This window comes from Exophiala aquamarina, assembly GCF_000709125.1.
Source record: "Exophiala aquamarina CBS 119918 chromosome Unknown aczIA-supercont1.19, whole genome shotgun sequence".
Taxonomy (NCBI): Eukaryota; Fungi; Ascomycota; class Eurotiomycetes; order Chaetothyriales; family Herpotrichiellaceae; genus Exophiala; species Exophiala aquamarina.
In genome coordinates, this window is record NW_013550569.1 from 350,839 (window position 1) to 364,472 (window position 13,634).

General features: G+C 51.8%; 4 protein-coding genes across 4 annotated transcripts; 2 read left to right on the forward strand and 2 right to left on the reverse strand.

Moving 5' to 3' along the window:
• Positions 1-2,117: 2,117 nt before the first annotated feature.
• On the reverse strand, positions 2,118-4,676 carry A1O9_11808 (uncharacterized protein; the record flags this gene model as incomplete). Its single annotated transcript, XM_013399317.1, has 1 exon — positions 2,118-4,676. One exon carries the CDS (start codon positions 4,674-4,676, stop codon positions 2,118-2,120), a length of 2,559 nt encoding a protein of 852 aa, XP_013254771.1.
• Positions 4,677-6,474: 1,798 nt separating this feature from the next.
• A1O9_11809 (asparaginyl-tRNA synthetase) lies at positions 6,475-8,193 on the forward strand (the record flags this gene model as incomplete). Its single annotated transcript, XM_013399318.1, has 1 exon — positions 6,475-8,193. One exon carries the CDS (start codon positions 6,475-6,477, stop codon positions 8,191-8,193), a length of 1,719 nt encoding a protein of 572 aa, XP_013254772.1.
• Positions 8,194-8,824: 631 nt separating this feature from the next.
• A1O9_11810 (uncharacterized protein) lies at positions 8,825-10,090 on the reverse strand (the record flags this gene model as incomplete). Its single annotated transcript, XM_013399319.1, has 1 exon — positions 8,825-10,090. One exon carries the CDS (start codon positions 10,088-10,090, stop codon positions 8,825-8,827), a length of 1,266 nt encoding a protein of 421 aa, XP_013254773.1.
• A 567-nt stretch (positions 10,091-10,657) lies between these two features.
• On the forward strand, positions 10,658-12,425 carry A1O9_11811 (dolichyl pyrophosphate Glc1Man9GlcNAc2 alpha-1,3-glucosyltransferase; the record flags this gene model as incomplete). The annotated part of the gene is made up of 4 exons (XM_013399320.1): positions 10,658-10,720; positions 10,776-10,964; positions 11,029-11,222; positions 11,270-12,425. 4 exons carry the CDS (start codon positions 10,658-10,660, stop codon positions 12,423-12,425), a joined length of 1,602 nt encoding a protein of 533 aa, XP_013254774.1.
• Between the last annotated feature and the right edge of the window lie 1,209 nt (positions 12,426-13,634).

Sequence of the window (13,634 nt, forward strand, 5' to 3'; positions counted from 1 at the left end):
GTGACAAGGCTCAGATCGGTCAGGTTACGGCGTGGATTCCCTTCACTGGGGGTCACGACTTTAACCGGGATTTCCAGTGCAAGCGATTGAAAAACCTCGTGGTGGTGAAGCGAAAGGATCGAAGGCCGAAAGGACTGACTGTCATCAACGAATTAGTCCATGCTCTTCAAAGATACATGTTCTTGTTGATGTAGATAACTCACAGTTTGGCAGTGACGGCGACAGGAGGACAAGCGAAGGGTGGTCGTGGTGGTGCAGGGCGCAGACCGTGGTCAAAGGCGTGACTTGCAAGCGGTCAACGAACCGGGATGGACGTAGGCGAAGGCGTCGGGCACGGGAGATCGGATTGGAATCGACAAGTAGAAGTGGAGGCGGAAAGTGAATTGACCAGCAACAAAGTGATGGTATGTTCAACAGAAGAATGAGAGGTTGAAAAGTCTAGCTAATCGAAGAGGATGGGTGTGCATTTGCCGGCAATGTCAGACTTCTGGGAGGACAAGAGACAGACGAAGAGAAGAAGTTGAATGGAGGTGGAGGTGGAGGTGGAGATGGACGGATGAGCACATTGAGCAGTGGTGGTGGTGGTGATGATGGTAGTGATGGTACTGGTACTGGTAGTGGTGCTGGTAGTGGTGCTGGTAGCCGTAGCGGTAGTATGTACATGTAACCAACTAGTAGCAGCAGAATTTGGCATGGTCTGGAACAACCTCCAGTGCCTGCAGACACATGCTGCGGGTGCAATGGGAGGAGGCCCGAGGGATGAAGGGGGTCACGGGGGCTAACGGAGACACCCGCTTGGGTAGGTAGCGCCTAATATCATGGATGGGCCCAAAGACACCCAGCTTAGGTCACGTTCTTAGCCGGGTTGGCGGTGGCTTGCATTGGGTGGAAGGGGTGGGTGCTGGTTAAAAGGCTTCCCAACGAGCAGACAACCTACTCGTAAGCTTGCCCGTACGCGTAGGCCTTCCCGAGTATTCGCTTGATATGGGCGCCCGGGCCCCGAGGGGATGATTGCCAGCTAGTCACAGCATCATGACCCTAATTCGAACTACGGGTAACAGTGCGTCTTGCCCTAGCTGCCTAGGCGTTCCATTCTAGGCCCGGCTAAGCAAGCGCATCAACGGGGCTGAGGACCGACGGGCGTGCGAGTACAAACGTTGATCCCCCATGATTTGGCCCCTCCAGCAGGGCCCAGGCTCCAACCCACCAGTGCCACCACCTACGAGTACGTACAGACTCGTAGAAGCCCGCGAGTCAAGCCTCACAATCCGAGTCCCAAGCCCAAATCCAGTCTGGGTCTAATGCTGTTTGTTCATTCTTCACCTCGGTGTCCAAGTCACACAGCCGACTGGAGCGGATATTCCCACTCCTATCAAAGCCGCCCTTTATCGCTTCAGGGGTTGCTCCACGGCCACCTTTACTAGATACACGCCCGGGAAGCACGCTCTCGTTGTCCTCATACGGAGAGAGTATATGGCACTCTGTCCAGTATGGTGATACCACCCAAATGGAAATGAATGTGACGCCCCCTTTCCGCCCTATCCACTCAAGAGCTCGAGTCATTATATTAGCCGTTCGAATCCGTAATAGAACCTTAATTACTCCGTCTAAGCTTGTAGCCCCTTCGAAAACCCCCCGACGATACCGAGGATTTACCAATCTGGCTTTGAGACCCCAACACCTACGAGTATCACCTCAATCTGCACACGAACAGTGCTCCAGAGTGTTGATGAATACGAGTATATGTGAGATTTGGTCTTTGCTCTTTGCCAGACCGAACGATGACCCATCTCGTCCTAGCTTCAAGTCTGTGTCATACTCATGCCTCCTCCCCGTCATTCAGCCGCGTACTATATGTACATTCCATGGCATAGATAGGTGACGAGGCCAACAGAAGGAAGTCCCTCTGTATCCAGTCTCCATCCATATCCATCTCATGGTACTAAGACAAGTTGCAGTCCAGGCTGCAACAGATGGCCGATATCGCCATCCATCATCTTTCGCTCTTTCCAAAATCCAGATATTAGAACGGTTTAGATGCCCAAAGCCTCACTCCAAAAATCCCCAAATTCCAATCCCAGGAACAGAAAGAAACCGATTATTACGATCAACTTAACTCACTTGGCTCCGACTTCCTCTTCTGCCCATCCAGATAAACCTCCCCGGCTATCGCTTGAAAGCCCCAATCCATTGTATCCACTTGTGCCAAACCCTGTCCCAAACGCTGATCCGAATCCACCAAAGCTTCCTTGCGGTGCGTGTCCGCCAAACGCTCGGGAAGACGATGGTCCGGGAGCAGTTGATTGCCCGGCCCCAAAGAGCTCTTGGGAGAAGGCAGGAAGCGACACTGCGCGAGAGTGCGCGCTCCTGTTTGCTCCCAAACCAGTATTGGTAGGTGCCAGCAGTCCTCCCACCGTCGTTGATCCCCCGTTGCTTAGTGATCCAGCTCCGAATCCACCGCTGATGCTGCTCTGTCGCGGTACATGAGATGGAGCCGCATTATCCAAGCCACTGTGGCCATTGGGCATCTCCCCATAAAGAGCAGCTTGCTGGTTCGCCAATGCTTGATTTTGTTGCTGCTGTAATGCCGCGAATGACATGGTTTCGTCCCGCAGCTCTTGTTCAGCCTGTGCCTGTTGCTGTTGAGACATATGTGTCAAGTACATGGTCAGGGGGTTGTTATTGCCAGCATTGAGGATTGCCGATGGAGTGGTGGGAAGCGTCTGTTGCCGGAGAGGCTGCGACTGCCCATTCATTGACGCCTTGGGTCCCAACGGAATCGTGGATCGGGTTGGGCTTGACCCCGACTGTGAAACAGCATGATCAAATCCATTCATGGTTGCTGGGGACCCAGCACCATCCAATCCACCATGCATCCGTGCCTGCGCGCCGCTGGCCGTGTTCAAGTTTTGACGAGGAGGGTTGCCACATCGATCCTTGCCAAAATTGATCTTGAATCGCTTGTACTCGTCCCGAGATCGAACAGCCTCGATCGCTTTGATGGCATTGGCTATGTTGGTAAAGTTGACGAATGCGCAGCTCTTCTCTCGCAAAGTATTGACCAGCTCAATCTCACCATATTCGGAGAAATCTTGCCTGAGTCTCTCCTCGCTCCAGCTCTCGTCGAGATTCCCCACATACACATTCCGTGAAGCACCTCCACTCACAGCCAGCGCAACAGCGGGCGGCAACGCTCCCGAATGTTTGCCCCATCCAATCTTTAGTCTTCGATTGTGAATCATCAACCCTTGAAGATTGCTTAGAGCGTAGAATGAAGCTGCTGAAGTCGGATCAATAAATGTCACGAAGCAGATATGCTTGTCGGGAATGTAGCGTATGTGGTGGAGGAGTCCGCCTCTCACTACGTTGCAAATCTCTTCGATGGTCGTCTCCGGGTGGATATTCCCAAGATAAACAGTACGATTCCCAAGGTTGTTGACCCCACCGGCAGTCGTCGCCACTGCAGCAGCAGCAACTGACTGCTGAGCAAGAGCATTGGAGATCAAATCCCGATCAGCTCCGTTGAGAACATGAGCGTACCCGGGTGCAATTCCCAAGTATTGTGCAGCATTTTGCTGCTGCGTTTTGGAAACATAAGCACACCTGTCCTTGCCATAGTAAACACGTCGAGGAGGTCCCCATTTTGGGTCCTGTGGAAGCTGAGCCACAGCCTTGACAGCGTGGCCAATAGAGAGAAAATGGACAAATGCAATAGCCTTCTCCCGCACGAGTTTGATGGTATCGACTGGGCCAAACTTTCCTAGCTCCTCTCTTAACTCTAGTTCGGTAATGTCCTCAGGCAGGTTTCCTAGGTAGACATTGCGTGAAGCACCCGACTGTTGAACAGCCAGAGCGACTGAAGTGGGTACCTGAGATGGTTTTCCCCAGCCAATTTTGATGTCATGACCTTTGATGGCAAGTTTTTTCAGAATGGCATCAGAATGGAAATGCGTTGCGGAGCTGCTGTCGAGGAACGAAATGAAGGCACAGTTTTTCTCTGGAAGTAAACGCACAGATTCGATTTGGCCACTGCGGACGTGATTTAGTATCTCCTCAGCTGGGGTATCAGCAGGAATGTTGCCCAAGTAAACAGTACGGCTAGTACTGCCCATCCATGTGCTCCCCATGCCTACCATGGGCTGGTAATGTCCGAATGCAGCACCACCGAGGCCAGAGAAGCCGGTTGGGGACCCAGCTGTGTAAGTGTCGGGAGACATGACAGCTTGATAGGTCTGGGGTGAAAGAGGGTTTGCATTCGCCTGAGTAGGACTGCCCAGTTGGGCTTGCTGATTTTGCTGGTACTGTTGGGTCTGGTGATGGAGAGCATTGGTTCCTGTAGTGAAACGATTAAAGCTCGGAAACTGGGGGGAAGCGAAAGAACCAGGAGAGCCGGGCTGGAAAGGGCTGCCGACCAACAGCTGGGAAGGCAGCAGGGGGGTAAAATTCATGCTGAAATCTCCGCCTGGGGTTTGCTCAGTGGGAAGATAGAGTGGCTGGTCCTTGCCTGCGGTGGCTATGGAGGGGACGGTAGGTTTTCGGCCGTTGCGGTCGGGATAAGGGTGAAAGGGAGCGTGGTTTGTGTTGTAGGCACCATGACTGAAGCCAGTATTATCTGAACCGAATTTGGGCTGACCGTAACGACCCCCGAGCCCTCCAAACACGTCTTGAGTCTGCATTGCGGCAAGCATATGGGAATGATCCAAGGTTGCGTCCCCAGGACGATGTCCAAGGACAGCAGCAATTGTATTTTAGAACACGATCGTTGTTGCGAAGGAATGCTCCAATGAGTTCTGGTACAGCTTCGCGTCGACTGCGACGATGAGACGGATTCGTTAAGTGAGGATGATTACAGGATGGAACAGAATCGAATCTAGGGCTGGACTGCACTGTACAGAAAGGCTATTTGTATTGAATACAGTAGTGGAAATGTCTCTTGTTGAAGGATAGTAATAGCGACCGTGTTGCTAAAGAGCGAATGGAACGAGTAAATGGAAGGCAAAGGAACGAAAAGAAGGGTTAGAAGAATGAAGAATAGCAAGACAATGGGTGAAGAGCAAAGCAAAGGAGGTCGACGAGGGTGAAGACGAAGAGAAAAGAATGAGTTGAACTGCATAGGTGGAAAATCAATGCAGGGTTCTGGGTGCTGGGCAGGAACTGTAGGTGCAGGAACGCCAGGCCAGGGCAAGGCAGGTGCCAGTTTGCTCCAAGGGTAGAATTCCCCCAGAGCAGGTACCAGGGTACCTGCTCTAGGGGAAGCTAGCGGCACCATCAATTCGGTGTTTTAGACATTAGTTGGTGGACGGGCGGGCCACTAAACAGTGCTAGCCATTACTAACTTGGGGGGAGCCACGCCTAGGGAAAGTGCCACCCATTCATCACTGTTCTCGTAATTGCAGCGGGCCCCTTCCGGAGAGACCAGGCCATCAGTCGACATTTCTCATCTCATCGTCGTTTCCCCTTATTGTTCTGATACAGGCGGGGCCAACTTCTGCTCTTCTGGGAGCTTTTCACAACCTGATACAGGAGAACCCGGGGTTTAAGGTTCAGACTCAGATCTGCCTGCCCTCGAGTCTTCCTTCCTGTGCACTCCGTCTGGGAGCCCCCCGTAGCAGTACCCGGTATTGCAGCCCCAAAGAATTGAACTAGGGAGTGCACTAGTTGGCTGGCTTACAATCTTATTCTGCTGGGGAGAGACCAGGGGCAAGGATCGGGCATTATTGGCCATGCCCTTTCAGGGACCTACCTACATACAATAGATGCTCGTTTCACTTTCTTGAGCCCACAGCACGTTCTTCAGATGACTACCGTCCTATTACTTTATCACACTGCCAGTGGAATAAAAACATTCGAGACATTGCGCTCCAAGTGAGCAGGCAACTTGTTCGATTATTGTTTTCCACTGTTCACTTTCGACTCCAGGAGCGGACCCAAGCTCGGCAAGCGAGGAGGATGCCATGTGAGGTTTGATTGCTCTTCGTTTAATCGGATCATCTGATTGGGTGCCTGTCGTGTTTTGTTCCTGAATTAATTTAGTCTCCTTTTTAGTGGGGGCGCTCCGCGGCTGTTTCATTGCACTTCATTCTTCTCACTCCCGAGGCCATGAGTCCACCACTTCCGCGCTTGTGATAAGGCTTTGCTGATGCAGCTCATCTTGACTCATTCGCAACTGGAAGACCATACAGAAGATAGCTGATTAGAAATACAATTATGTCGATAGACTGCGTAGGAAGAGCATGATTAGTATTTCCCCTAAACTTCTAGTCTTGGCGAGGCCAAATAGGTGCCGCGTCTGGCGCTTACTCTAACCGTTTGTGTGCACGCCCACTCTCCAAAACCTCTCCAAAAATTTATCCGACGTCTTTCTTATCAATTGTGACTCGCAGCCTGACTCATACGTGTGTCGCACACTCACGACTTGAGCTTCGATCCACTTTCCCTCATTCTCACCCACACCATCCTATATCGCGATCCAACATGGCGTCGTCCATTTACATTGATGAAGACGTTGGCCGCGATGACGACACCGCCATTGGAACCGAGACAGCGCCATATAAATCTTTGCTGCACGCCATGATCAAACATGCCTCCGATGGAGCTGCATTTCAAACTCGAAAATCCGAGGCTGGCCCAGTTGACGCCAACGGCGATCCAGCGTCCCGTCTAGAATGGAAACCGGCCTCGAAATCCGCTTTGAAAAAGGCCACCAATATGTACGAACAGCATAAACGAAAACAACTCAAAGCCTCTGAAATTGCCTTTCGAGAAAGTGCCGAGACTGCCAAACGCCAGCAAGTCCTTGAAGAGGCCAAAAAGGTTGTGCTTCAGGAAGACAAAAGCCTACCTGCACCCCTTCAAATTCGTCTCGACGATGTGGACTCTGCCAAGATCAAATTGGGTTCTGCTGACTCTCCAGGAACTCGCGTTCAAATCCGTGGTTATGTCCACCATCTGAGATCCCAGAAGGATGTCATTTTCATCACTCTCAAAGACGGCTATGGCCTCATGCAGGTTGTCTTCACCGGTGACTTAATCAGGACCTACGCCGCCATGACCTTGACCCTCGAAACGTCCATGGAGATCCGCGGCGAGCTGAAGGCCCTTCCACCCAAAGCACACGCCCCGCTCGATCGTGAGCTACATGCCGACTTCTTCACCGTCATCGGTGCCGCAGTGGGCGACAAGGAAGCCATCACCAACAAGGTCCAGCAGGACGGTGACGCCCAGACCCTCCTTGACAACCGTCATCTTGTGCTGCGAGGCGACAATGCTTCTGCCGTCATGATAGTACGGGACGCCGTAGACTTCGCATTCCGCACCACATTCCGTGAGCTCCGCATGAGATCCGTCACACCTCCAGCCATGGTACAGACCCAGGTTGAGGGAGGGGCAACGCTTTTCGAATTCGGCTACTACGGCGAAAAGGCATATTTGACGCAATCATCTCAACTCTACCTCGAAACCTGCCTCGCCTCCCTTGGCGACGTCTACACCATCTCCCCATCCTTCCGCGCCGAGAAATCACTCACCCGCCGCCACTTGTCCGAATACACCCACATCGAAGGAGAACTCAACTTCATCAACTTCGACCAGCTCCTTGCGCACCTGGAGCACGTCATCTGCCGAGTCATCGACCTAACACTCGCCGACCCCATCATCGCGGCACACATCAAATCGCTCAACCCAGACTTCAAGCCTCCCTCGCGCCCATTCCGCCGCATGCGCTACGCAGACGCGATCGACTGGCTCGTGGAGCACGAGATCCTCAACGAAGAAGGACAACCGCACTCTTTCGGCGACGACATTGCGGAAGCCGCAGAGCGCAAAATGACGGATGAACTCAATGTGCCGATCTTCCTGACACACTTCCCGGTCGAGCTCAAGTCGTTCTACATGTTCAAGGACCCCAGCGACCCTCGCGTCACCGAGAGCGTCGATTGCCTCATGCCCGGCGTCGGCGAGATCGTCGGCGGCAGCATGCGTATCTACGACTACGACGAGCTCATGGCTGGCTATGCCCGCGAGGGTATTGACCCTGCGCCCTACTACTGGTACACCGACCAGAGACGCTATGGCGCCACGCCCCACGGCGGCTATGGTCTGGGTCTCGAACGCTTCCTCGCGTGGATGTGCGGTCGCTGGACTGTCAGAGAGTGTACTCTATACCCCCGCTTCGCGTACAGATGCACTCCATGAACGAACGAACGAACGAGATGGTTTTGGTTGCCTGCGTCGGGAGACTCTGGGCTCTTTCGCAGCTCTGTCTCCCTTTCCCTACGACTTTCTTTTGCATCACGATTCGGGGCCGGGCCTGCTGCAGGTATGACATGGGCCGGGAAATAGATGAAAGCAAGTACCGGTTGGTGGACGAGACGAGACGAGACGATCATTATGATGAAAATTTGTCGTTGTTGGTGTAGGAGATAGACATGATAGCTAGGTTAGACGTGCAAAAGCAAAGATTCCAGCTAGTCGCTTCTCCGCATGATAAGAATCTGTTTCTTGCAGCTAGACCATTCTGTGGGTAGAATGAAGGTAAGAGACAGATTCATAAAGCAGACGAAAAGGGATTACTTCAGTTTCTTTGTGATATAGTGGTAATATTCGTACAGATTTCCGTTTACAGAAAGTCCCTCTAGCACGGAGCTATCATTACTCGAACACTTCTACGGTTTCGGGATCTTGCCACCTATACCCCTTGAAAGACCACTATCCTATCCAGTCAGTCATGCGGCCTCAACCCCGCCCCAGATCCCAGCGTCCAATGATTCTCAATCAAGCTGGTATAATATGTCCACCAAATGTCATTTGAAAGGGAAAGGAGCCATCACAGATACTTCTTCGGCATCGTACTCTTCCGCCACTTGTACCATACAAAGACCCCTACGCAACACGTCTGGAACGCCATGAAACTGTAGAGAATAAAGCCGATGCGCGGCGTGTGTGATTGCACGTATTCTCTCAGGCGCTGAGGCACGTGCTCCGTGACCCCGACATGAGTCTTCTCGATCTGCTCGCTCAGCTTACGGAACTGTGTCGAGTGATCTGACGACTTGAGTTCGCGTTCGAGGTTTGAGACTAGTTTGTCCAGGTTGGCCACTTTCCCATTCAGCCCATTGATCAGCGCGGTATCGGGTAGTTTGGAGAGGATCTCCTTGTACCGCGCTTCTTCAGCGGCGGTGTGTCGGTTGATTTCGGTGAACATGTTTTGGATGGATTTGGAGAGCTGGTTCAGTCGGTTGTGCAGGTCGGCGAATTGCGCTTCAGATGTCGCTAGCTGCGAGGATGAGGATGAGTGTTGGTGCGTTGCGGGTTGGGATTGATCCTGGATCTGCTGCTGCTGCTGCTGCTGCTGCTGCTGCTGGACCGGAGGGGCGGCTGTAATTGAGGACAGGGCAAATTCGAAAACTTCGAATGAATCCGGCGGGTCGAAGGAGGAGGCCGCAACACCAAAGTAGTAGTTGGGTGGGAGAGTGACTCTGTTGGTCGCGAAGCATGTCTTGCCATCGACAAGTAGTTCAATACCTCCGGTACTGGTGTACTTGAGATTGATGTGGGAAGGGCGGCCAAGGTTGCGATAGACAGAATCGCAGTGGCCGAATGCAAGGCTGTCAACATTGGCATGACTCTTGTATTCGATGGAGCCATCATTGAGAAATCCTCTGATCTTCTGTGTGCCACCCACTGTATCTATCACAATGGCCAGGCCTTCCCACTTGCCAACAGTATATATGCTTGATGTGCTAATTTGCTTTTCCCCATTTGCGGCATACCATAGTTGTAGGTTACCACCTCCCCTATCAGGTGCGCCCGCTCTGAACTTGAAGTTGACCATCCAATTCTCTAGCGAATTGGCCCTCTCGGTCCATAGACAACCTTTTTTGTGGCCTCCGTAGGGTGGAGTGAGTATGACTTTGTCGGAAAGGAGTTGAGGCACGTGTCCTTCACCTAGCATTGCCCAACCGGGAATGGCGAAGGAATTTGGGGAGATTCCCTGCTTGTGACCAAAGGACATATCATCGACGGCATCTTGGGCGATCGCAGCTACTGCCCATGTTATAGAGAGAAGTGTAGATTTGATCGAGAGCAGCATGATGGTTGATGGGGGACGGTGGCTAGGAGGTCGTGTCAGGTTCCACCACAATATCAAGACCCGCGAGTACTTGTACCTTGGGGTGTTTTATGAAAATAAATTCAGTCCGGTTTTCTCCTGCTTGCTGTCCAAGACCGAAAGACAGAAGTGGTAACCCAGGCTAAGCAAATGGAGACAACACACCAGCGCAGTTCGCGACCGACGTCAAGGACAATGGGCCTCGATCGAATAAGAACTCGATGATTCACAATGCCAGAAGTGACATGATGCTTGAGCCCTTCAATAAGGTCCATCAACGAGGGAAAGAAAGGCTAGGAATAATAATAGCAGCAGAGGTAGACTGAAAGAGAAATGGTGTCTCCAAGCAGTCCGTCTGTGATCTGTTACTTACCCTTGTTCTTTGGCCATGATGCCGTCGACAAAATGGTCGCATTTGCTGCGCCGTAGAATAGCTATGAACTACGGGGGAGTATTTGCGCATTTCGAGACGTTAAGTCCCAGCATGATCAGCACATCAGGGCTCCTTTCTGTTGTCCTCCGTGCATAATCACCCCCGACCAGCGCACAATGTCAGCTTCGGCCGTGTCGCAGACCTTGGGTCAGCTGAGGGACAGGGGCCCTATTATTCCAGTATGTTTGAACCCCGCCTCAACAAACATGAAGTTGAGCTAATGCACTTGATCAGGAAAAACGGGTACCAAAGCAACGGCCATCACCAGGAGAGCAGCAGTGGCCGTCGTTATTCCAGGCAGCTGTTGTTTCAACTGCGTTCAAGATCCTGCTCTTCCCGGCCTACAAGTCGACTGACTTCGAGGTCCATCGCAACTGGTTAGCCATCACATATTCTTTACCAGTCCACAAATGGTATTATGAGGTCAGTCCCCACGCCCTGATAGCGAGCAGATTCAAATCTGCTTGGGTATTGACTCGGTAGCTAGGCAACTTCAGAATGGACGTTGGACTACCCCCCGGCATTTGCGGCGTTCGAATGGCTTCTTTCTCAACCAGCAAGCCTCGTCGATTCGGCTATGCTCCAGATCCAGAATCTCAATTATGATTCATGGGCAACTATCTGTTTCCAGAGGAGCACTGTGATTATCACCGAACTTCTTCTGGTTTATGCTTTGCACAAGTAAGCTGAGCTCTGTCATTAAATACCCCAGGTGGCTGACTTCTCAGGTATACTGCAACCTCGTCTGCCTCGGCTCGCAAGCAAAGTCATGCGGTGGCCTTGTCAATTCTTCTGTCTCCAGGCTTGTTGATCATTGACCATATCCATTTCCAGTACAATGGATTTCTCTATGGTGTACTTATTCTCTCAATGGTTCTCGCTAGGAAAGAGTCAACCATGCTGCTTAGCGGCATTCTTTTTGCGGTCCTCCTCTGCCTGAAGCACATCTATCTCTATCTGGCGCCTGCTTACTTTGTCTACCTCCTTCGGATGTATTGCCTGCAGCCCAAGAATGTGTTCCGGCCTCAATTCACCAACATCCTCAAGCTTGGATTGAGCATCGTGGGCATTTTCGCCGCCGCCTTTGGACCATTCGCAGCTTGGGGTCAATTGGAGCAACTCAAGGGCCGATTATTTCCATTTGCAAGAGGACTGTGTCACGCTTACTGGGCACCCAATGTCTGGGCTGCTTACTCGTTCCTGGATAGGGTCCTGATTGTTGCAGCTCCTTTTTTGAGCTTGAAGGTCGACTCCGGCGCAGTCAACAGCGTGACTCGAGGCTTAGTCGGTGACACATCATTCGCCGTACTGCCAAATATCACAGCTCAGCATTGTTTTGGTCTGACACTGGCATTTCAGATGATTGGACTTACCAAGCTCTGGCTCAAACCTAGCTGGGACAACTTTGTGGGAGCTGTCACTCTGTGTGGTTATGCGTCTTTTTTGTTTGGTTGGCATGTGCATGAAAAGGCCATTCTCCTAGTGGTGATTCCCTTCAGCTTGCTGGCTATCAAGGATCGATCATATTTGGCTAGCTTCCGACCTTTGGCTGTGGCTGGACATGTTTCGCTGTTTCCACTTCTGTTTACCGTGGCGGAGTTTCCGATCAAGGTGACTTATACCATCTCCTGGTTGATCATCTTTTTGTACACGTTCGATCAGTTGGCACCAGCCCCGGCAAGACGAAGGGTCTTCTTGTTGGATCGATTCGCCCTGCTCTATATTGCAATAGCGGTCCCGCTGATGGTCTACAGCTCAGTGGTCCATGGTATGGTGTTTGGAGAGAAGTATGAATTCTTACCATTAATGTTTATTAGCACATACTCAGCGGTTGGAGTCCTGGGTTCATGGTTGGGGTTCACGGTGTGCTACCTTGGAACATAGGAGCTAGTAGGCTGGCTTCTGGATGCCATAACATCTTGAAACGGTATTCATACGAGCAACTTGTTCATGATGGACGTCTTGTAAGCCAAATATGATATTAGTTTTAGTCAATGGACGACTTCTGACAAAAGTTGACTCTTTACAGAAGTCCCAGGTCACATTCCGGGATGCATTGTAGATGCATTGTAGACATCGAGGAAACTGACCGGTGGGTTTGGGCACTCCAGGCGGGTCAACAGACTGCAAATGGTCTGGTCAGCCTCGGGCTGGGGGAGGAAAATGGCTGATAATGAGGGATGGTTCAATTGACTCGAGATATATGATCTATCTGTCGGCTTCGTTGCATCCAGAGCATTTCAAGGAGTCGAACGAGTCCAATTATGAGTATGAATAGCGTGTTGGGAGCCAAATGCCAAATGGCATGGTCACCTAAGGGTAGGAGGGCAGATGTAATTGGATCACTTGAGGGCGTCCGCCGAGATTGGAAGAGGAAAGTCTGGCGAGGCGGCGCGCCGGGAGACGGTTAGATCAGTGGCGCTTGCACAAATTTAGTTAGATCGTGACGCCCGTCACAAGGGCAGAGGGCACGAGTGGCGGACAGCGAACGGGAAGGAACTATGATCGCATTTTCCGGCCTGGCATGGATTGCACCTGCCTTGAATGCAAATGCAATTGCAGCAGACGGGGAAGGAGCAATAGACGGATAATCTTGTTGCGGAAGGTGCTCGTGTCACAGGTATCACTACCATCACTAATACCACCCTCCAATGCTATACAGAATGGACCCAAGGGCAATGCTCGCATGCGCCGCCGACCCTGTGCATATCGGGGTGTGTTCCTCGTGTGTGGACGTGGATGTGGATAGCCTTCCTGGGCACTCTACCCAGTCCCATGTATCATGACCACTCCGGATCTTCTCTCGTACTAAATGCCACCACCCTCTTTGCCATTCCTCTTCCTCTTATTCCCTCCTCACCATGTTTGATTCTTTGTTTTCACGACACCAACACCACCACCATCGCGCCATTTCATCTCAACACGCCTCATCTTTCGTCTCGCTCTCCAATTCTCCCCTCCCGACGCGTCTCCACTCGCAAATGTAGGTCTATTAAACTATTTCTCTCCCGTTCTCGCCATGTTACCCTGTCGCAACCACCGGGGCCGCCGCGTCAACCAGCCCAATGCTAACCAAATCCTCTTGAATAGGCC